Genomic DNA, 23,083 nt, shown 5'->3' with positions numbered 1-23,083 from the left:
TTAGCACTTGATCATGCAAACAGTTGCATCTGTACATACGATGTCAGTGGGACACTGAGCATAACTATACAAATGGGCATCGTTATTTGCAAGATCAAGGCAAATTCTTTGCTGCAGAGACCATGTTTTTTATCATCTGTGTAGGGAACCATGCAGTTATGATGCATAGAAATGTTTATTCATAATATTAATACATTTGCAAGTATATGTATTAGTATGTGAATGTATGAATTACTTTCACTTTTATAGTTTGAAACAAAAACAGTGATATTGATGCAACACAAAAATGTTACAACAGAGCTTTTCTTCTGGGCAATGTGTGTGGACTGAGAACGATCACCCTGGCATTTAAATGTAAGCGCACTCTTCAGTTCGTGGTATGGAGGAAAAGAGAACAGCTTAGGATCCAGCCTCTTTGCACTAAACAATTAGTATAACAGTGCACATACAGTGGGTCAAAGCCTCAGATGATGTAAACGGGCAGATTTGAATGGGGCTATAATGATTTAGGATCTGGCACATGTGCTAGTATGTTGAAGTCAAGGAAGGGCTATGCCATGGAGGCCACCCTCCTTAGCGTTACACGAATGAGTATGTCATTTGAAATGGCAGCATCATTTAACATTTAAAATTCCATTTTTCTGACCAGCTCTAATGTTTGGTGCACAGAAAAAAACAAACAAAATAAAGCTACATTTCTGATATCTGAGTGTAAGAAATATCACCAATTCCCTTAACAAAAAATGTTTAATATATATTTTATAATATAAAATAATATTCATGCTCAGACAACAGCTAAAGGGATTTTCTTCACAATTTTCTCCTGCAACACACACACACACACACACACATATCTGGATTGAGAACCTGTGCTGAAACTTTTCATGCATCAGGCAATTTTTTTAACACAATTTCAAACACCTGAAAACCAGGGTTTGAATGAAAGCACCAACTCAGCCTTATCAATTCACTAACCATTTGCTACAATGCAGCTAATAATTTGCAAAATTATTTAATTAATTGTTTTAAAAGTAGCCTTATTATTGGCTTGTGAAATATCATGAGCAGATGATTTTTCCTGAATTTATTCAATTCATATATATTTTAGTTCTACAGGATGGTTGTGAATGATTGAAAATGAACATAAGAACGGCCATACTGGGTCAGACCAAAGGTCCATCCAGCCAAGTATCCTGTCTGCCGACAGTGGCCAATGCCAGGTGCCCCAGAGGGAATGGACAGAACAAGTGATCCATCCCCTATCGCTCATTCCCAGCTTCTGGCAAACAGAGGCTAGGGACACCATTCCTGCCCATCCAGGCTAATAGCCATTGATGGACCCATCCTCCATGAATTTATCCAGTTCTTTTTTTGAAACCTGTGTTGCTTAGCTGGAATCAAATAATATTGTTTCTGCCCCTTTTATGGACGTCCGTGCATTAAATGAAAAACATTGTTTGTGACTTTTAAGATTTACTTTCCCTGAATAGTTTAGCCTATTATGAAAAAGCAAAACACAAAAGGGGACCAAACATAACTGAAATGAACCCATTTAAAAAACAAACCAAAACACAAAGGATTATTTTCAGATTTGGGTTTGTATTGTTTACTCTGCTCTAACTAATGTGTTGCTACCGCAACATTAAAATAAACTGTAACTGTCACTTAGACTTGATATTAGATAGCAGCTGGATACAGCCTTTATAATACATGCTCTGTTCCTTCCATTTGTATTGATACTGCAGTAGGAGAATGCCACTGCTAATATTTTGCTCCATTTTTAATGAATTTTAGTGCTGGTGAAAGGTATCTGATTGTCAGCCCTGGAGTAGAGTCGGCTGGTCACAGAAAAGGAGCAGCATAGGCAGCACCACCAATATGCTTCAGCCTTTTGAAATAACCACCTCTGGGGATGTGTCTGTGCAATCTTTGACTGCTCCCTCCCCTCGCTAAAACCCTATAAGGGTACTAGCTGTGATGGGGATTTATTATGTAGATACCTGTCCACTAGAAACTGAACTGAGATACCCAATTCATCTCCATAGGCCAGGGGTGAGCAAACTTTTTGGCCTGAGGGTCACATCTCGGTATGGAAATTGTATGAAGGGCCAGCTGCGGCAGGGGATTGGGGCGCACAGGGGGGTGCGGCTCTGGCTGGGGGTGCAGACTCTGGGGTGGAGCTGGGAATGAGGAGTTTGGGGTGCAGAAGGGTGCTCCAGGTTGGGATCAAAGGGTTTTGGAGGGCAATGAGGGCTGAGGCAGGGGGTTGGAGTGCGGCGGGCGGGGGGCTCAGGAGTGCAGGATCCGTGTGGCGCTTACCTGAAGTGGCTCCTGGAAACAGCGGCCCGTCCCCCCTCCAGAGGCGGGGCCACGCCACTCTGCGTGCTGCCCGGTCAGCAGGCACTGCCCCCGCAGCTCCCATTGGCTGCAGTTGCCGGCCAATGGGAGCTGCAGAGCCAGTGCTTGGGGCAGGGGCAGCATGCGGAGCCCCCTGGCTACTCCTGCTTCCGGGAGCCAAGCGGAGCAGAGCAAGGCAAGCCCCCGACCCGCTCCCGAGCTGGAGCACCGGAGTGGGGAAAGATCCTAACCCCCACAGGAGCTCGAGGGCTGGATTAAAATGTCTGACAGGCCGGATGCAGCCCTCGGGCCATTGTTTGCCCACCCCTGCCATAGGTCAAACAGCCAATGCAGAGGAACAAGCTTTCAATCACTATCAGCCTGAACCATGAAATATTCTGAATTCCTTTAAAAAACAAAACCCACACCAGATCCAATTGTCCCAACAGAAAACCCAAAGAACCTCTGAATAATATTCTAGGCGCTCTTTTTTAACCAAACTCTAAATAAAGTTCTATTCAAAGTCATTATTACTACTAGGCTAGAATCAATTTCTGTTCTCACTCGGTTCCTAAATCCTCATTGCTCATTCTTTTTCACTATGATGTCCATGAATGTCTTGGATGGTTTAGCCAACAAATCCTGCATTTTGGCAGCGGGTAGACTAGACGACCTTTGTGGTCCCTTATAACCCAATGGTGCTATGATTCTATGATTATTCTGATTTGCCTGAAACAATCTCAGTCCTGGACTGCCTAGTTCTGGTCATAGATGAGCATCACAATCCCCTTGCGCTTGTGTCCAACACAGCTATTTAGATGGCATTTTCTATCGCCATCTCCGTGACTTTAAAGGAGAAGTAATTAAGATTACTGACCTCTCACAGAAGCATAACGTCTTGCAACAGTGCCTCAGAGAAACTGTCCCTCAGCTACAACTCAGCTCAGCTAAAATCAGACTTCAGCGTGAAGACTCCCCCAAGGAGGATGTGGGCTCACAGTTAAAATCTAACAAAAACAACCACTTAGATAAGCTATTGTACATAATTAACAGACAAGCTGCAAATGTCTATGCTATGCAAAGCAGTGGAATAAAAACTTAAATAAAAGCAGACACCGGCACCAATGCTATTAGAATTTATAACATCCAAAGCAGAGGTTCTTAAACTGTGGTCTGTGGACCACCAGTGCTCCGTGAGCTCCATTCAGGTAGTCCACAGATAGATCCCTCTAAGGTGAGCGCCTGGGCGGCCGCACACGAGAAAATGAAGGGCCACCCACCTAATTAGTGGAACTGCGCAGGCGCCTGGACCCTGAAGAAGACGCACATGTGAGGTGGTAGCCATGGTGGGAATGGGGGGTAAGTGGGAGGGGGCAGTGGGGTGAGAAGAGGGGGTGGGGGAAATTTGGGACATGCAGAGCTGTGGTGGCCAGGGAAAGAGACTACTTTCCCCAGCTCCAGGGCTGCAGCTGCCGGAGAAAGACGGCCCCCCTTCCCAGCCTCAGCTCTATGGCTGCTATGGCGGGGGAGAAAGTGCACATCCATCGCATTAGAAATGTAAGACTACTGATATTAAAATATGAGTTGTGTGCTTTTGTTTGTAGAACAAAAAAACCTTCATTATTATGAAGGTTTTTTTTATATAGCTCTTTTATCCAAAGCGCTTTACAATAGTTAGCTAACGGTACAAACAACATTTGGAAAGATCATTAAGTGGTCCGCCGAGAGCCTCAGCAAAAGTTTGAGAACCACTGATCCAAAGTGTCCGACAGTCCTATGATATATCCTTAGATATGCCACAGTGCAGATCATGAGGACAGGGTAACAGCTGTCTACATGTAATCATGGCCTCACTCACCATTGCATTTTTCAAAACACCACTCATCTCATAAAGCATGTTCTCATCTTCTAAAACAAAGCAGCTTCTCTTTCACAGAGGCAGACATTGTAAGGGCAGAGGGGACCATTATAGTCATCTATTAATAGAGCACCTCCATATAATCTTTATAACCTCTTAAAACTAGACAAAAAAAGTAAGGTGGCCAGAGCAATGTTAACTCCCCATGTTGTTATGCTGTGCATTTAACATGTCATATAGTACAGAACAGCAGAGTTATCCAGAAGAATGAGATAAGGCCACATTGCCTAAACATCCCACACATTTTCTATGCACTCAGAATCCTCACACAGCAGTACCTGGATCTACCCTAGATCTGGTGTCAGGCCGCATGCCACCCACCACAAGAACACTTTGTATCAATCCCCTTCCCCTCCTCTCCCCTCTCCCCAGTCTCTCTCAAACCTTCTCAAAGTAGCCCATTACAGTGTGCTATTACAGGGCTTGATTCAGCCCTGTGTAATGCTGGCTATCACCATTGTGAAAGAGGAGACTTGCAGCTGCAATTGTACCCAGAGCTCTCTTGTTGCCAGACACCCGCAGCAGCCAACACTTTCCCAGGAATGTGAGGTGCTGGCCAAGGAATGTGCTGATTCACCACATCCCCCAAGCAGCCTCCATCTGTGGGGCTCCGATAGAGACTGAGCAAAACTGAAGGATGCCCTCCTCCTAGAATGTATCCTCCTGGGCCCTCACTAGTAAAAAATTTATTCCCCACCATGCACACACACACACTTCTCAGACTCATAAGTGACTGTGCCATTTTTAAGCAAACTTTCCAGAAAATTTCACCTTCAGGCAGGCAGACAGTTACCAACCAGCCTGGGGAAAAATTCAGCCAAACAGCTGAGAATTTTGAAAAGTTATGAGTGACCCGAAAACAGGGAGTTATAATGGAAGAGTTTGGGTAACCTTAACTAGAACCATTGCTAGTGTTTGAGCTGTAGCACTTGTCTTTTCCTCCCCATTTTCATCTTCAGAAAGCATGTACCGGATGTCACTCTCTGCATGTTTTCTGTGAATGCATTGATCACCAACATGAACAGGAAGGGACTTAGTGCCAAGCCCTGATGTACTCCAAGTCTTACTAGAAACTCTTCAGTTTCTCCCCTGGCCTTCTAACTATGGTAACTGTACCCTCAGACATGTCCTGGACAAGTCTGATATAGTCTTCAGGTATCTTTCATTCTCATACAGCACCAGATACTTCTCTCAGAACACAGTCACATAAGCGTTCTCAAGATCAATGAATACTATCGGCAGGATTTTCTTCCTTTCTCTATATTTTTCCACAAGCAATCTTAGTGCAAAGATAGCATCCATTGTTGACTTACCTGGCATGAATCCAAACTGATTGTCACTGAACTTCACTTCTCTTTGTAGTCTTTTACAAATAACTTTCTCCCAGATCTTCTTGTGTGGCTCGTGAGTTTAATGCCACAATAGCCACCACAGACTTGTATGGCTCTGTGATGGAGTGCACCAGGACTTTGAGGCCCCCTACTGGAAGTCCCACTGCTCTGCTGCACCCCACCCCGTGAAACAGTCTGTGGTGAATAAAAGAGCAGCATTTTGGGAAGCAGTGAGATCTGGTCCTCCAGCAGCCAGAAGAGCTAGGGACCAGCAACAGCCAATCGAGACCCAGCAGACCTAAAGGCTTGCTTGTCTGTAGGTCAGTAACAGGGTTCAAAAAAGAACTAGATAAGTTCATGGAGGATAGGTCCATCAATGGCTATTAGCCAGGATGGGCAGGGATGGTGTCCCTAGCCTCTGTTTGCCAGAAGCTGGGAATGGGTGACAGGGGATGGATTTCCTGTTCTGTTCATTCCCTCTGGGGCACCTGGCATTGGCCACTGTCAGAAGACAGGATACTGGGCTAGATGGACCTTTGGTCTGACCCAGTTGGCTGCTCTTATGTTAGGAGCCAGAGGAATGAGGAGGGATGTTCCTAAGGCTGCAGCCAGAGGAGCCAGGCCAGGGCAGGGCAGATTACTGGCCACAGTCAGTGGCAGGGTCTAAGAAGGAACCCTGCGGATTCAATCCCAGTGAAGGAATTTAATCCAGAATGGATAAGAAACTATTTTGTTTGTAATTGGCCCTGAAGGGAAATAAACTGATTCTATTTGAGTTCCTTATACCCCAGAAGTGGGTTAGGACTGTGTGACCCAGCTGGAGAGCCAAGTCACAGAAGACCCACAGAGGCAGGCTGACAGCCAGCAGTGTGTGCTGGTAGCCAAAGAGAATGGCAGCCACCTACCGGATGGCAAGGGGGTACTCAAGAGGTAAGTGCAACCCACCACAATCTCTTTTTCTCTTAAATATTGGTACTAATGTGCTCCTTCTCCAGGCATCTTCTCAGTCCTCAGGATGAAATTACAGGTGAGTCTCATCTTACGCTGGGGTTACGTTCTGCTGTCAGCGCGTAAAGTGAAAATCGTGTATAGTCAAAATTACATTGAGTGTAATGGCGGGCAGAATCACCCGCACTAAAGGTACAGTATTTAAATTGTAATTTTTCTCTTTTTTTTGTTTTTTGTTTTGTTTTTGCCGACCGCGCAAAGCTGAATTCGTGCATGTTAAATGCGCATAAGATGAGACTTGCCTGTAAACAGTTGTGTCAACATGTTCATGCCCGCTTGTCCCAGGCACTTCCATACTTCTGCTCATATGTCAGACCCAAACACTTCAGAAGAACATTGTCTGCTATAGTGATAGTCCATAGCAACCAGAAAAGAGAGCACTGAGGTCATATCTTCTGTGGGTGAACATGAGGCTCCCAGGGCATTTTTCATAAGACTTGGAGTATGCCCTAGTGTCCCTAGACAAAAATTTTCCTTTCCACCTGAGAGCCTCTGGCTACTGCCCTCCCACTCCATAGCTGGCTGCAATCCAGTGATGCTGTATGTACACTGCATAGGCATTCGCACGGGGTGTGCCGGGTGTGCCCAGGCACACCTTAATTCAGGGGTGGGCAAATGACTCCACTCTCCCGGCGCAGCAAGCTGCCGGCCCCTCCCCCACCTTCCCTGGAGCCATGCTCCAGGAATATTCAGGGCTGGGGGCTCTGCTGTCTGCTCCACCAATATTTGGAGCTGGGTCTCTCCCCCGGCCCTGCCTGAAGCGGGCCCCAGCCCCCACCTGCCACCCAGCACCGCAGGTCTCCCTCCCCTGCCCCACCGCGTCCCTGCCTGGAAGAAAGCGGCACGTGCCTCTCCCGTGCCTGCCTGTGCTGCCAGTGTAGCACATTCCTATGCAGAGCAGCTCCTGGCAGCAACTGCTGTCTGCTGCCCCAGGATCCTAGTGCCCCCACCGCTATGGCAGGGCAGGCTGCCCTTACCCTGCTCTTCTGCCTTAGCCCTGAGCCTCTCCAATGCCCGAAACCCCTCAGCCCAGCCCTCATCCCCACACACCCTAATCCTCTGCCCTAGCCCTGAGCCCTCTCCTGCATCATGAACCCCTCATCCCCAGCCCCAACCAGAGCCCTCATCCACCCACACCCTAATCCTCTGCCCGAGCCCTGAGCCCCCTCTCACTCCCTAAACCCCTCATCCCCAGCCCCAGCCAAAGCCCTCATCCTCCGCACCCTAATCCTCTGCCCCAGCCCTGAGCTCCCTCCTGCATCATTAACCCCTCATCCTCAGCCCCACAACCCTCACCCCTGCACCCCCTATCCCCAAACTCCCTCCCAGAGCGTGCACCCCCTCCCCCTTCCCACACACCCCCTCCACCACCCAAACTCCATCCCAGAGCCTGCACTCTGCACCTCTCCTGCACCCTAATCCCCAGCCCAGGATCTGCACCCCAGACCTCCTCCCCCCACCCAAACTCCCTCCCAGAGCCTTAGGCAGGTGGGGGGCAGAGTTGGGGGGGTGGATTCTGTGCACCACCAAAATTTCTACAAACCTGCTACCCATGTGTGGGGCAGTGTGTCTGACTCTGCGCGGAGCAAAACATGCTGCTAGGAGCCTCATGGTAAGGGGTCCAAGGCCGGGGGGTGGGGGTTGAATAAGGGATGGGGACAGAGAACAGGGTGGGTTGAATAGGGGGTGGGATCCCGGGGGGGTGGTTAGGGGTTTGGGGGTCTCTGGAGGGGGCAGTCAGGGATCAAGGGGGATTGGATGGAGCATGGGAGTCCCATGGTCTGTCAGGGGCAGGGGCTGGATAGGGGTCAGGGCAGTCAGGGGACTGGGAGCAAGGAGGGTCCGGGGGGGCAGTTATGGTGGGGGGGGGGGTCTCTGGAGGGGGTGGTCAGGGGACAAGGAGCTGGGGGGGTTGGATGAGTCGGGAGTTCAGGGGGGGGCCTGTCAGGAGGCAGGGGTGTGAAGAGGGTTGGGGCAGGCAGGGAGCAGGGGGGGTTGTATGGGTCGGGAGTTCTGGGGGTCTTGTCAGGGGGCGGGGAGTGGTTGGATAGGCGTGGGAGTCCCAGGGGCCTGTCTGGGGGCGGGGGTGTGGATAAGGGTCGGGGCAGTCAGAGGACAAGGAGGCTTAGATAGGGGGTGAGATCCTGGGGGGCAGTTTGGGGCAGGGGTCCCAGGAGGGGGTAGTCAGGGGACAAGGAGCAGGGGGGGTTGGGGGTTCTGAGGGGACAGTCAGGGGGCAGGAAGTAGGAGGGAGTGGATGGGGTGGGGGCAGGGCTAGGGCAGGGCTCCCTGGGTGCACACCCTAATGAAATGTGCTGCGCACGCCTATGGTACACTGTACAGTTTGTAAAGCACTTTGGGATCTTGTGGAATAAATGGTGCTGATACATTGTTACCAAGGGATGAGGAGGGAGCTGAGTTTATTCTGCTGGCTTTTCATTCTTGGCTTTTACAATGGATGTAACAAACAAGAACACATAGACGCGGACACCATGGGTGCTCCTGGGCTCAAGCACCCACTGAAAAAAAAATAGGGGGTGCCTATTACCCATGAGTCACAGTCATAGGTGGCACGTGGCTCTTGCATTTGAGGAAGCTGGGTGGGAGCACCAGAAGCTCCCTATAAGTGGGGGGGGGCGCACTGGCACCCAAACTGTGCCCCACCCCCAGATCTACCCCTTGGCTCTGCTCCCACTCAGCCCCCTCCCCTGAGCCCCCCACCAGTTCCTCTCTACCCCCTCTCCTGAGCCCCTCCACCCGCTAAAATAACATTGTAGACATATTCAATAAATAGAATATGAAAGAAGTACAAAAATATGCTGAAAATAGCCTCCCCGCCCCCAAACATGCACATCTTTTCAAAAGCACCCACTGACAAAAAACAAAAAAGTCAGCACCTGTGCAAGAACAATTGAAATACAAAATCTTTGCTGGAAAACCTCACCGCCCCTGTAAAACTGACCCAGAAATGCACAATGTCCAGTGTCAGAGAGATCAATCACATCATTTAAGGTATTTATAGTCATCAACACATTTGAAGAGCTGTTAGCCACATCTGCTTCTTCCAGCACTGCGCATAGCTTTCTCTACAGTGATAGGCTTGCAATTTTAGGAACAGTTTCAGCAGCTGCGATGTTGCAAGGCTTGGTGCTTTGTGGGCAATTCACACCAGTGGCTTGTGATTGTCTTCTCTCCCTGTCTGTAAAGTGTTAGCATAACTTCTGGTAGCTGGCTGTGATAATGAGGGTTTTGAGATCATCCAGCAGATTGATGTGAGCTCCAGGGAAAGATTAATCCTCAGGATATAGCATTGCTTCATTCAGACCATTGCTCACCAGTGTGGGGGGCCCCTTTACTAGCCCAGAGGAAAAAGAACGTTGGGAGTACAGAAAGTTCCACAAGCTCAGGTCTGCCCTTCACCAATGTGCCCTGGTGAGTATGGGTAATGCAGGGGGAAGCTCATCATGTCCTCCTTCCCCCCACATAGGCTTCTAAATCAGGTGGCCACAGGAGCAGCTCACATTGACAGGGCTGCAGAATCAGGCACTCACCTAAGCGTCAACAACATGTGTCTAGACTCATGGAGTCACTAATGGAAACCCCCTCCACCCCCGCCACACACAAACACCAATCAGCCTGTAGCTTTCTGGTGCAATGGAGCTACAAAACAAGTGAAGGGGGATGGATGGAATGGTCAAGATGGATGGGCACATCAAGTGGGATTCCACAGGGATCTGTTCTGGTTCTAGTCAATATCTTCATAAATGAGTTGGATAATGGCCTAGAGAGTACACAAAGTTTGTAGATGAAACCAAGCTAGGAGGAGTTACAAGTGCTTTGGAGGACAGGATTAGAATTAAAAAATAATCTGGACAAACTGGAGAAATGGTGTGAAATAAATAGGATGAAATTCAATAAGAAATACAAAGGACTACACTTAGGAAGGAACAATCAACTGACAAATCCAAAATGGGAAATGACTGCCTAAGAAGGAGTATTGTAGAAAAGATTCTGGGGGTCATAGTGGATCACAAACTAAATGAGAGTCAACAAAGGTCGTATTGTCACAAAAAAAGTGACCACATCCCAGAACACTGTTAAAAGGAGTGTTGTAAGACAGACACAAGTAGTAATTCTCCCACTATACTCAGCACTGATAAAGGCTTCAATGGGAGCACTATTTCTAGTTCTGGGTGCCACACTTCAGGAAAGATGTGAACAAACTGAAGACTGTCCAGAGGAGAGACTGGAAAAAAAAATCGGTTTGTTTAGTATGGAGTAGAAAAAATTGAGAGGGGACGTGATAACTCTTCACGTACATAAGAGGTTGTTATAAAAGAGGGTGATGAATTGTTCTTTTTGTCCACTGAGCACAGAACAAGAAGCAGTGGGCTTAAATTGCAGCAAGGGAGATTTAGGTTGGACATTAGGAAAAACTTCCTAGTGGTAAGGGTGGTAAAGCATTGGAACAAATTACCTAGGGAGCTTGTAGAATCTCTGTCATTGGAGATTTTTAAGAACAGGTTAGACAAACAGCTATCAGGGATGGTCTACATAATACTTGATCTTGCTTCAGTGCAGGGGACTGGACTAGTTGACCTATTGATTTCACCCCAGTTCTACATTTCTATGAGTCTGTGAAAAGCAGAAACAGGGTCACAGAAAAGAAGAGAAACAAAGGTAAAAAGAACAAGAAATGATAGGCAGAAAAGAACAGAGAGCAAATGCACAGGGAAGAAGCTGGCAGTAACTGGGCTGGGTAGCTGGAACAGAGATAGAAGCGGAGGATATCCATCTGCCAAAGCATTGTAAGGGGAGACTCCACAAGCAAAAGGTTAGGAACCATCCATTTAAACTGAAAGCTCTTCAGGGCAGCTACTTTTATTTACTTATACAGCATCCAAAGTGCACATTAGGAAAATAATAATGGGTCACTGGCATCTAGACCCTCCTACATCCAGTCAGAAACAGCTGCAGCAGGCAGGGAGTGGTAGGTAAGCAGCATTAAGTGCCTTGCCTCACAGATGACTGCTGTTGCCTATCACCCGCTGCTAGGATACCAGAATTTAGTACCAGGTCAGGGAAGAAGGAGAGGCATGGCCTGTATGACTCCTTCCCATTCTGATCCACTCATATCAGGTAACTTTCTCCCCTCCTCATCCTATCCCCCACAAGAACAGCTTTCAGCTCATTGTTGCTGGCTGGCTGCCTTCCACAGATAACAGGGACAGGAGAGGCACCATGAATGCAGTTCCCTTCCCCCAGTCCTTCATGTTTTATCAGTATCCCATCATGCCATGCAAGTGACCAGAGGGAGAAGTGACAGCAAAGAGCAACCCTAGTGTGCACAGTGCCCCGACCGAGCGGGCTTGCTGAATGCATTGTTGACTACCTTGATGAAGTGAGGGCAGAGGGTGAGTGCAACAGCTACCTGAGCAACACAGAAGGGATTCCCCCAGCTTCCGAGACAAGGGCAAGACTGCTGATGGCAAACAGCAAGTGTAAATGCATTGCCTATGGTGCTGGCTGACCAGAGATGAGAGCAATGAGGCCAGTACCGGTTGGCCCCAGAATACAGAGAATAGCCTAAGGTGGGCCACATGGGTGGGAGGGAGGCAGTCTGTATAGCCGAGGAGGACAAGTTGTCCGGAAGCAGGAGGGCAACATGTGCAGCTAAGCTTTGCGGGGGGAGGGGAGCAGAGCAAGTTGGGGGATGTTCTGAGTGGAACCTGAAGTTTTGGTTCTGCTACCTAGTCAGCTTTAATCCACCATTGCCCTCCGCTTCAGGGACTAGAGCTCTGTGCTTCAGAGGCAGATCAGCAAGTCTCTTTAAGGGGAACCCCTGCCTCTTGGAGATAAGTTATGCTGGAGACTAACTTAGAAACACCAGAAGCCAGCTGCAGTGTAAGTCTGACGAGTGTACGGTGGGCAGCATCACACTCCAGTTGATGTATATAGAATTCCTCTGGGAACTGCACTAGTTATACCAAGGTACCCACACTATCTTCCTTATACCTGGGGCTATGGATCCAGTGAACAGGCCCTCATTTGATGACAGGCCAACTCCCCCATCATGCAAGAGCATTAGATTTTAAAAGGAGCTGTATTTCATGTATGTGTACACCTCGGTATGTGGGCATCCTGAATCAGATAGGTTCTCACAATACCAACCATTCTGTGAAGATCCCAGAACTCTATAGGAGAAGCCTTAAAATACACTATCAAGCCCAGAATAGCCAAGAGGCACCTGCTCTAGTGCACAAAGCCTAGAAAAGGAAACATTGTGGTTGTAGCAGGACTGCTGCTTACTGAGCCTCCATTCTGGCCAGGGGTGTCTCTGCAGGCTCCCCTCCTTTGTTTTTCCTCTGTTCAGGGCTTTCTCTAGTTAACAGTACCCCTGCATGGGGCTAGTTTAATACCACAACCAGTTTACAACAATCTACAGCCCCAAACTAAAATCCATTCTAGCAACACAAAGAAAAGTCCATACTTGCTCTGGGCTGTTCTTTCAGCTCCAGGGCCCCTCTTCCATCCTGATCCAATCTCTCAGCCAGTCCTCCCTCACTGGGGCTCTGATATCCAGTCCCAAAGACAGGCAGGGCTTTCTGCCCCACCCAAAGCCTCCTGCTCACTTGAGTATTACCCTCCAAACTCTCAGCTATCATGATCATACCAAAATTCTTTTTTCTCCCTGAGCTTTGCCCTTTTGCTGCAGCCACCTCTGCTCTTCATGGGGAATTGCCTGATTCCCCTCAGGTGAGGCTCATTCTGTAATCAGGTGTGACTTAGCCCCAGGCTCTCCAGCCCACAGGACAAGCCAATCTGCTACAGTAGTGCAGAAACCAGTGCTAGGGCCCTCCAGAATAACCTGCTGAGGTGTGGATGGTTGTATATGATGAATTAAAATGAGTTCTTTGGGCTTTTTGAACAGTTGCCTCTCTATCAAATGTCTGAATTGTGTGTGATTGTTACACTGTTTATTGTTAAGGCTCGCTTCTGAGGAGACACTGCTGTATGTTACTGCAACTGCTGAACAGCCAAAAAGATATAAATTTGGATCACTGGGAGGTATTAGCAGAACTTTTGAACTATGGTTGTTTCTGGCAAATCACTTTTAATAACACTGTTACCTACATTATAGCTCTGTTTAAACTGTGCTGTAACTTTAAATGATGGTGCCTTCTCTGATCTCTGCATGGGAGGGTCACTGAGGTTTAACAAAGGTCTCCCAACTGTTTTGAAACTCTCACCCATAATCTCCAGACTCAATATCCTAACACTTATCAGTTTACTGAACTAAGAGACAGAGAGGGGTCAGCAACCAAAACTCTGTGGCCACCAGCCAGTTCTGTCTGGAAATCTTCCAGCAGAATTAGGTACTAGCAGTGTGAGGTAGCTTGGCCAATGGTACAGCTGATCAGAAAAATTGATTCTTTTTCACTGAAAATTTCAACTTTTCAGCCAAAAGTGAGTGAGTGAGTGTGTGTGTAGCTGGGGGGGGGGAGATGGTATTTGTCTTGCTTTTAAATAAGTTGAAATTTCTCACTGAAAATTTCATTCATTCAAAAGTTCAGTTTTCTATTGAAAAAGTGTTTTGATGGAAATTTTTTGACCAGCAGTAGCCAGCAGTCCAAATGTGTCCCCCTGCCACCATCCTGGAAATATAACAATATCTTAGCTGCCCCTCACCCAAAACTGCCATTTTCTCTGTGCCCAGAAGATCTCAAAGTCAGAGCTCCTACTGGTACAGTCTACTGGACACTCACAATGCGCTGTGCAGCACCATTGATCTGAGGAGTACTTGCTGCTGGCTGGCAGAGGCTGAGGGAACGGAATGATAATGTGATCTCCTTGGAGCAGAGATGAAAGAAGGCTATGTTGCTGTGATGCATCACCTTAACTCTTGGTTTGCCAACGTTTGAGCTTTGGGAATCAAACTCTCCCATGCTAGAAGGGCACTGGGAGCACAGGGCTACAGAGAGTCTACAGCCTATCTGGGACCCCACTTTTTGTCAGTATTGATCATATAAATAACGTGTAGCTATTCCATAGAAACAGGAGTCACACTGAGTGTAGCTTAACTGAGGAATATGTTCTGTTTCTTCCAAGCCATCCTGGAAACATACACTCAACTCTTTCTCCCAGTATAGAAGTGCTGCGTGGTCTCCTATTAACTATGGCCCTGCTGTGATCAAGGGTTGTGCATTTTACTGAAAGGATTATGTATAGCCTGGGGGTTGTGGGTTACAACAACTTGTCTTGTAGCTGTTGTATATGAAAAGGCTTATACCTTGTATGTTGTATAGAATATAGAAACTCAAGAGAGTTCAAAGAGATTTTAGCTTCTTAAGTAAAGTGTGTCTCTCTGCAGGTACAATCCTTACTTTCTCTTCCAATGCCTGGCAAAGTTTAAAATATGAGACTTCTCCTTGGTCTCTTTATATATTGCTACTTATATTTTCACCACTAGATGGAAGTATAGCTACACCATGCTACAGAAATAGAATAGTATTTTGTGTGTGTAACTGTACAGCATACTGTCTGCTGAATAACAGTCCTAAAAACACCTCAGCGGAGCCTGAGTCATTTTAGTGGAACCCAAACCACAGCATCACAGAGTGTTCTTCCTGCCCAACATGCCTGATGAGACGCACATGCTGTATGCTGCCTCTGCAAAGTGAGGATGCCCTTTGAGCACCAGCTTCTATCAGCCATAAACAAACACTTTATTATTTCAACAACTCAGGTGGAACATTTAATGTCAGGTTAACATTGGTTCCTTGTGACAAAAGGAATCACAGAGTATACATAAAAAGCAGCACAGCCCTTCAGAGTCGATAAATAACTAGGATAATTCTCAGTGATAACTAGGGAGATAGACATCATATGACTTATGTATTTTATTCATTTATAGGATAATTCTCTGCCTTTACAGTCCATGCTGCACACACAACTATTACAACATGGCATAGGTCAGAAATGCTTATCAAACACCAGCATCAGGGCAGCTACTCAGGGACTTTGAAACAAAGATACCAAGAGGCATCATACTCATGAATGTGCCAACAGATATAAACACAGCACCTTCCCACGTAGATTTGGTAGCAAACGTTGTGTCTAAAAGGAGCTCCCTATTCCCCCAAAAGCAGATTTATAGAATTATGTCTGCAAAAAAGCCATCTGTTTTTAAAAGCATACAGTCAAGATAAAATACTGTATTTAAAAATCCTACAATTATTAAAACTGAAGAATTTTTAAAAAATAATTTGCACATTTATGATCTCTGTTTGTAGAACATTCTATTTAGTCTTTAAATCTTTAGTCATTTTCATTTTCAAGTTCTCATGCACTATCCCACTGCTGTTGTGCTTAGGGTTACAGTTATTACTTAGCTATTTCCAGTAATACCCACAGTGTGCTCGTTTTCCAAACAGAAGAAGGTCTGACCCCTGCTCTGAGAAGCCCACAATGTACACATGGAGGATATCCTGTTCAATTGCTCCCAAAGAAGTTGTAACTGAAAATTAAAAAGACTTATATTGTTCCCTCTTCCTACACACATAATTTTGGGCCTAAACTAACAAACAAGTACACCTCTACCCGGATATAACACTGTCCTTGAGAGCCAAAAAATCTTACCGCGTTATATCGAACTTGCTTTGATCCGCTGGAGTGCGCAGCCCACCCCGGAGCACTGCTTTACCGTGTTATATCCGAATTCGTGTTATATTGGGTCGTGTTATATCGGGGTAGAGGTGTATCTAGGAGCTAATCCGTAGAAGGTCTCTCTTTCCAATTCCCCAAACTGACCTGCAGTATAAATCCAATTGGAATCCTAAAGCTACAAAAGCTGCAAAACCCTGTTTACAGAATTCTACCTCCCACTGCTTGGGATTAGATAAGAGCTTCCAGCACCCTTAAAGCAACCCAGAGAGAGTAGGTGGTAGAACAGAACATGGTAGAAGACAATGCAGATGACAGAATGGCCACAGGAGAGAAGCACTGTGGAATCTTTCTTTAAAGAGGGAGTGTAGCAGGTTGAGGCAAGGAGTGCTAGAAGCTCTCTCTGGATAGGTCCAGAAAGAAGACATGGAAAGAAATCTCTTCCTGCCCTTTAAATGCTCTACACTGAGAAATCCATCCTCAGTTATAGTGGAGACAAAACGCACAAGACTGATATCAGAGACTACAGAATTTCACTTCCAATGCTGACGAGCGTGAGTCCCTCTGTCTGATGAGGGGGTGTTGACGGGTTAACCACTAGTGTAGGAAACAATAAATAATCCTGCAGAGCTGCCATCCAGGTGCTCAGACATTAAGCCACTGAAAATCCTTCTTCGGGAACAGTCTTCCATGAAACGCTGAAATGCAGTCCTGTGCAATGCAATGAATTTGCTATTACAACTTTATAGGAGTTTAGTCCGTTAACTTTTACTCTGCCATTTAGAGGAATCTGCCCAAGCACCAGAAACCATATCTTCATCACATGTGCCCTAAGAAATAAAAACAACTAGCTGCCCATTAATGAGTCAAGTACTATGTCCACATTAACAAAGCATAAGCTTGTCCAAATACAGACCAGCGTAAGTCCCCAAAAGTCATCCCAAAGTTCATGCTGAAGGGTCATCATGGCCCTAAGACGGCCATCTCATTTTAAAATCAACTAAATGGGTTCACACTCAATATTTGTTTGCACAATGGCTCGGGTCACATTAACACATATCAGGGCTGCCTGCGAATCCCCAGGGGCTCATGACCACATAAAACAGGCAACACTTAGAGCCCATAAGCCAAATCAGCTCTGAGGCCACACGGCCTGCTTCATACAAGAAGTCAGAAAACCACAGATGTCACTATTACTGCCTGCAGGAGACCAAGCTTGGAGCAGTGGCACCTTGTGCCAACCCCATGAAAGCACAGGCATTACTACTAGTGGGGTTCACTCTGCCTTCCTGGATGGGGACTCTAGTCCATTAACCTCTATGGTATGGCAGTGATGGGAGATGAAGCATTCTACAAAATAGCGGTTTTCTCAAGAAAAAGGAAAACAGGGTCATTCTGAAAACCCAGCTGTGTGGCTCTACCATGATTTTAGAGGATGGCAGATCACAGCATCTCTCTCTAGAGAGAATGTATACATCTTTTCCTACCTTTTAAGAAAGGGTCAGCCAGAGTATCATGATCAGTGCCCATGTCTTTTCCAGCCAGGAATCCATCCTTGGAGCTTTGCTGCCTTGGGAGATAGCCTCTGGACTCCCTGTGGTGTTCAAAGAACTCACAAGGTTTAATTCTTCTGCTACAAGCATGAACAAAGTGCAGGTAAGTAAAAACACTTGGCAGAACTGTCTCACTGTAAACTCAAACCACAGCGGCTTTCTTAAGCCACAGAGAAGGCAGCTAAAGAAAAAAAAGAAAGAAAAGTGAGTTGAAACATTTTGGAGAAAGCTCCTGGCAGCATGAAAGGGGAAACACAGTGAATGAGAATATAATTTCGATGCATTGTTAACAATTAGGCTGGGTGAGCGGCTTGGAAAGAACATGAACCTGCTCCTCCCAGTCAGAGTAGCACAGATGTGACTCTGGCAGGGTCCAGCATAACACCACACTGGGGTGTTACAATGCTGCACTGCATTATGAAGATGATGCATAAGAACTGATGAGGTGACTCCAGTGTGGTCGAGTTCAGGTTTGGTTGCCACTTTTAGCAACTGTGGTCCACAGCTCACTCATTATGTGTACAGGTGGGGGTGAGGGGATGGGGAGAGCAAAAGCAAGCATAAAGTAATAGTGTGGCTGCAAGGCAAATCCTTTCTTTGTGTAAGTGAAAAGAAGTGGGGCCAACTGATGATGGCAGGTCTGGGGAGCTGGAACCAGGATCTGGAACACAGAAGGAAAGGAGAGTGATGCTCAAGTGGAAAGAGAGAGTCATTTAGAGGCAGAATAGCATGTTAGTTTATATTTGTGGACAAGGCGGTGGAACAGAGAATGTCTGGACTAGGGAACTGCTTGGATTCACAGGGGCAATAGCTTTGGCACTGCCTAAGTGCACAGCAAGTGACCAAGCATGGGCACAATGTAAAACACACACACGCTCCACATCTGTCTGACCCTCCTCCCTCAAGCTACAGCATAAGAGTCCACACACAGTACTGCCTGTTCTCAAGGGTGTATCCCACTGGCTACTGCCCATGGTACGAATGATTCCTCCAGGGCTGTGCTTCTGCATGTTCGCCTTTCTCTGACTTCCCGGCTGGCTTATTAGCTGGGAAAACCTGCCCTGAACTTCTGGAGAATTTCCCAAACAGCACTTGCTTGACAGCTGGGTTTTCAGCCACTCTCCTCTGTCTGGCTCAGGAGCACTCTGTATCCAGCACAGGGATGTATTGATCACCCAGTTTTGTGTTAGGAGTGACTTTACCCCTAGGAGATACTGGCAGGGACTTTGGAAGGTTCAGGGGAAGGGATGATCCTTTCCTTTGGAGCACTGAGCAGGGGTCATTTGGTAGCTCAGATGAGAACAGATTGCATGATCAACCGAGAAGATTCAGGGGGCAGGTGGCAGGGACCCTGGTGTTTCTCAGCCCTTCCTGCCCTTTCTCTATGCAACACTTTTTTCTTATTCATGTGAAATGGAAAAGTAGTTCAGCTCTGTGAGAAGTAGCTCAGCAGTGCTGGCCCTGACCTTGTGAGCTCCATCTCTGTAAGCACCGACCCTCACAAAATCTACATTCACCTCAAGGCAGCCATGGGTGATCCTCACCCACAAGACTGATGATTCCATGCTCATATACACCCAGTCATCAATTTAAAGCATTTCTTTGCCACGTGTGAATTTATCAGGTTCTGTGGTTAAAAACAGGAGCAAGTACCAGGCGAGCCAGTGTGGGAGTGAACTTTGCCTCTGAGTTACAGACTGGCAGCACCTCAATCTAACACTCTTTTCGTCATGCCCTTGTTCTCCCCCTGTAATTACCTACAAGAACTGCTTTGGTACCCACAATGCAAAGCTGGAGGCTGCTCCCACCCCTAGTAGATCAAGTGGCGCCATCAGCCAATCTGAAATTCAAGAACACCTCAATTATCACATTCCTGTCCCACATCCAGTGAGCCAAACTGGAGAGACAATTAAAAAGCCTTAAACTGATTCCAAGTGTCATAATATGGCAATGCTATATCATGAGGTGACATTAGTGTGTGATATCATTGCATCAGGATGAGATGATGCAATTCATTGACATTTTTTTATCATATGTAAAGGACAAATGTAAAGGACAAGAATGTGTTGCATTTACCCCTCTCGCCTCTAGCACCTCACTGCCCAAACAAATCTTAAAGCTACCACTGCTTACCTGAGGGGTAGCCGTGTTAGTCTGAATCTGTAAAAAGCAACAGAGGGTCCTGTGGCACCTTTGAGACTAACAGAAGTACTGGGAGCATAAGCTTTCGTGGGTAAGAACCTCACTTCTTCATCTGAAGAAGTGAGGTTCTTACCCACGAAAGCTTATGCTCCCAGTACTTCTGTTAGTCTCAAAGGTGCCACAGGACCCTCTGTTGCTTTTCACTGCTTACCTGTTACTTCCACTCGGATATAGTGACCGATAGCAATCTGGTTATTTGCACTGGCTCTGCACTGGTAACCACCGCTGTCTGAACGGCTGACATTATGAATCTCCAGGAGCAGAGACAAGCTGACCCTTGCTTGGGGATTTAAGCTCATTGTTGATAGCAAGCGTTCCAGCTCTTCGCCAACCTTAGCACAGCTGCTCTGATTTTCCACCTGTTTACACCAGTAGACCTTCAGATCTGAAGACTGTTTCTGTTCCTGTTCCTTTTCATACCACACTGTGCAATTCAAGGTCAGGGGATCTCCTTCTTTAAGCTTAACGCGGGCTGATGGGTATTTGATTTCAAGCATGTCACATCCTGGAGAGTAAGAGAGCAGACCCATTAACTGGAGAGGCTATTGTATGAGCATTAACCTGCCTCGTATCTTTCAGGTCACTTGTAAGCTCTTGGGGTAGGGATCGTCTCATACTCTGCATGCACATTGCTTAGCACAATGAGGCCCTGACCTTGGTTAATGCCTCCAGGTGCTGTTGTAATACAAATCATTAATAATTTGGCTTTTCCCATAACCTCTGTGTTTCTTGGCAGCCCTTCTGCGGAGCTGTGTGAGGAGGGATATCACAGTATCCCTCACCTATCTTCTACAAGGTCTAGGACATGCAGGTTGGCCAAATATTTTCTGCCCAGGAGAGCTTCAACAGAAAATTTGATAAATGTCAGCTTTCCTCAAAAAAAGTTTATTTTCATTAGAAAACCTAAAAACCCAACATTTTCCATTTTCAGTAGTTTGACTGAAAACTTTTGTATTTTTCAAAAGAACAATCACAATGTTTCACGGGAAAATTAAACCTTTTTCTAGCCAGCTCTGGATATTCCGTCTTCTGAGGTCAGAGTTCAGCTTCTCTCTCAGGCTATGTCCACACTGCAAGTGAACAGTGTGATTGTAGAATGGATAGGCAAATGACCTGAGCTTTAATCTAGCCAGCATGGGTAACAATGGCGGTGTAGATGTGGGGGGACAGCTTCAGCAGAGGCTAGCAACCTAGGGTCCCTGGAGGCTTATACTCTCCTTGCTGGCTAGTGCTTAAAGCCTGTGCCCCCTCATGCCTATACTGCTGTCGTTACCTGTGCTAGCTAGATTAAAGCTAGCATGGGTATAGAGCTACAATCACACCTTTCACTTGCCGTGGGAACACACCCTCAGTCACTGTGCCAGGGAGCTAAATTTACCAATGGAGAAGACATGAGGAGACAGACGTGATTCAGAGTCTGTCTAGGAAGGGTATTGAGATACACCCCTCCTTTCCCATTCCCCAGACAGCTTCTCTCTTCAGTATACAAAACTAACTTCTAGATTGGGCTTGAAAAATGATGGCAACATGCTACGTCTTGCCTGGCTTGGCCTTACCTGTAAAGCCCTGGCAGATACAAAATTTGTATCCGCATCCAAGCCATGATCTGCAAACATGGTCCATGGATAACCCCAGATTTGCAGGGCTCTACTTACCTGCAGCTTTTATTCCCAATGCTGCCCACAGGAGAGCCACAATAAGGCTGCTTCTTCCATGCCCAATCAGCCAACCCCTGATCCTCATTATTTTCTGGAGTACCATCAGATTGAAATCTCGGACAATTATCAGCAGACCCTTTCCTCTCACAGCAAAGAAAGAGCATTAGAAGCCTCTTCTGCCGCTTATGAGCTGTCAGAAAAGTACAAACCTCCCCACACTAGTTACTGGTTAAAGCACACTGCCAAATAACCACAGTGCAGAAATCTTCTTAAAGAGCCAGAAGACCATTAACACTCACACGGCACAACACGCACACACGCATGCAGAAAATCACACCTCCCTAGAACGGAGTGAAATAATCATCACTATAATTTGCAGTGGTTTTAATAACATTTAAGAAATTCTCAAGTATTCGACCATATTCTCTATAGCTTCTCTTCCTTTTCAGCATGGCTTGGTACCAGCCATCTTATCAAATTACTTGTATAGCTTGTTGAAAAGGAGCCATGAACCCCAGCAAAATGTTGTTAGAAATAAAAAAATCCCAGTTTACTCCATCCCATTCATTATCATTTAGCAGAAAAGGCAGACTTCCTTTTTCCACACTTATGAACTTGAACATCCTGGGTATGAAATTTTGACTTAAGTGCTATTGTTTTCATATTCTGGGGGCTTCAAGGAGCGAGGGAGGAAAAAAGAGAATTAAAAATTATTAGGGCTGTCAAGCGATTAAAAAAAATTAATTGCTATTAATTGCATGATTAATCGCACTTTTAAACAATAATAGAATGCAATTTATTTAAATATTTTGGATGTTTTCTACATTTTCAAATATACTGATTTCAATTACAACACAGAATACAAAGTGTACAGTGCTCACTTTATATTTATTTTTGATTACAAGTATTTGCACTGTAAAAAAACAAAAGAAATAGTATTTTTCAATTCACCTAATATAAGTACTGTAAGGCAATCTCTTTATCATGAAAGTTGAACCTACAAATGTAGAATTATGTACAAAAAAATAACTGCATTCAAAAATAAACAATGTAACATTTTAGAGCCTGCAAGTCCACTCAGTCCTACTTCTTGTTCAGCCAATCACTAGGACAAGTTTGTTTAAATTTGCAGGAGAGAATGCTGCCCACTTCTTACTTACAGCGTCACCTGAAAGTGTTGGCATGGCACTGTTGTAGCCAGTGTTGCAAGATATTTATGTGCCAGATGCGCTAAAGATTCATATGTCCCTTCGTATTTCAACCATCATTCCAGAGGACATGCATCCATGCTGATGACGGGTTCTGCTCAATAACAATCCAAAGCAGTGCAGACTGACACATGTTCATTTTCATCATCTGAGTCAGATGCCACCAGCAGAAGGTTGATTTTCTTTTTTGGTGGTTCAGGTTCTG

The 23,083-nt window shown here is 46.1% G+C and overlaps 1 protein-coding gene across 1 annotated transcript; it reads right to left on the bottom strand.

Annotated features, from left to right (window-relative positions):
• Nucleotides 1-15,400: 15,400 nt before the first annotated feature.
• On the bottom strand, nt 15,401-21,783 carry LOC128830575 (uncharacterized). Its single transcript, XM_054016440.1, has 4 exons — nt 21,668-21,783; nt 20,164-20,517; nt 17,745-17,890; nt 15,401-17,087 (listed from the first exon to the last, which is right to left on the bottom strand). The coding sequence occupies exons 1-3, from the start codon at nt 21,771-21,773 to the stop codon at nt 17,748-17,750; spliced, it is 603 nt and encodes a 200-aa protein (XP_053872415.1). The 5' UTR covers nt 21,774-21,783; the 3' UTR covers nt 15,401-17,087; nt 17,745-17,747.
• Nucleotides 21,784-23,083: the final 1,300 nt, after the last annotated feature.

The sequence above is a fragment of the Malaclemys terrapin genome, chromosome 1 (assembly GCF_027887155.1).
Source record: "Malaclemys terrapin pileata isolate rMalTer1 chromosome 1, rMalTer1.hap1, whole genome shotgun sequence".
NCBI lineage: Eukaryota > Metazoa > Chordata > Testudines > Emydidae > Malaclemys > Malaclemys terrapin.
The sequence above is the reverse complement of the archived record's forward strand: the minus strand, read 5'-3'. Positions and strand labels throughout refer to the sequence as shown.

Coding starts and splice junctions, on each gene's coding strand:
- LOC128830575 (XM_054016440.1), bottom strand. CDS start 21,773: ATGGTACTCCAGAAAATAATGAGGATCAGGGGTTGGCTGATTGGGCAT. Junction 20,518..21,667: donor ATTGGGAATAAAAGCTGCAG/GTAAGTAGAGCC, acceptor CTTACTCTCCAG/GATGTGACATGCTTGAAATC. Junction 17,891..20,163: donor TATCCGAGTGGAAGTAACAG/GTAAGCAGTGAA, acceptor TCATGCTTGTAG/CAGAAGAATTAAACCTTGTG.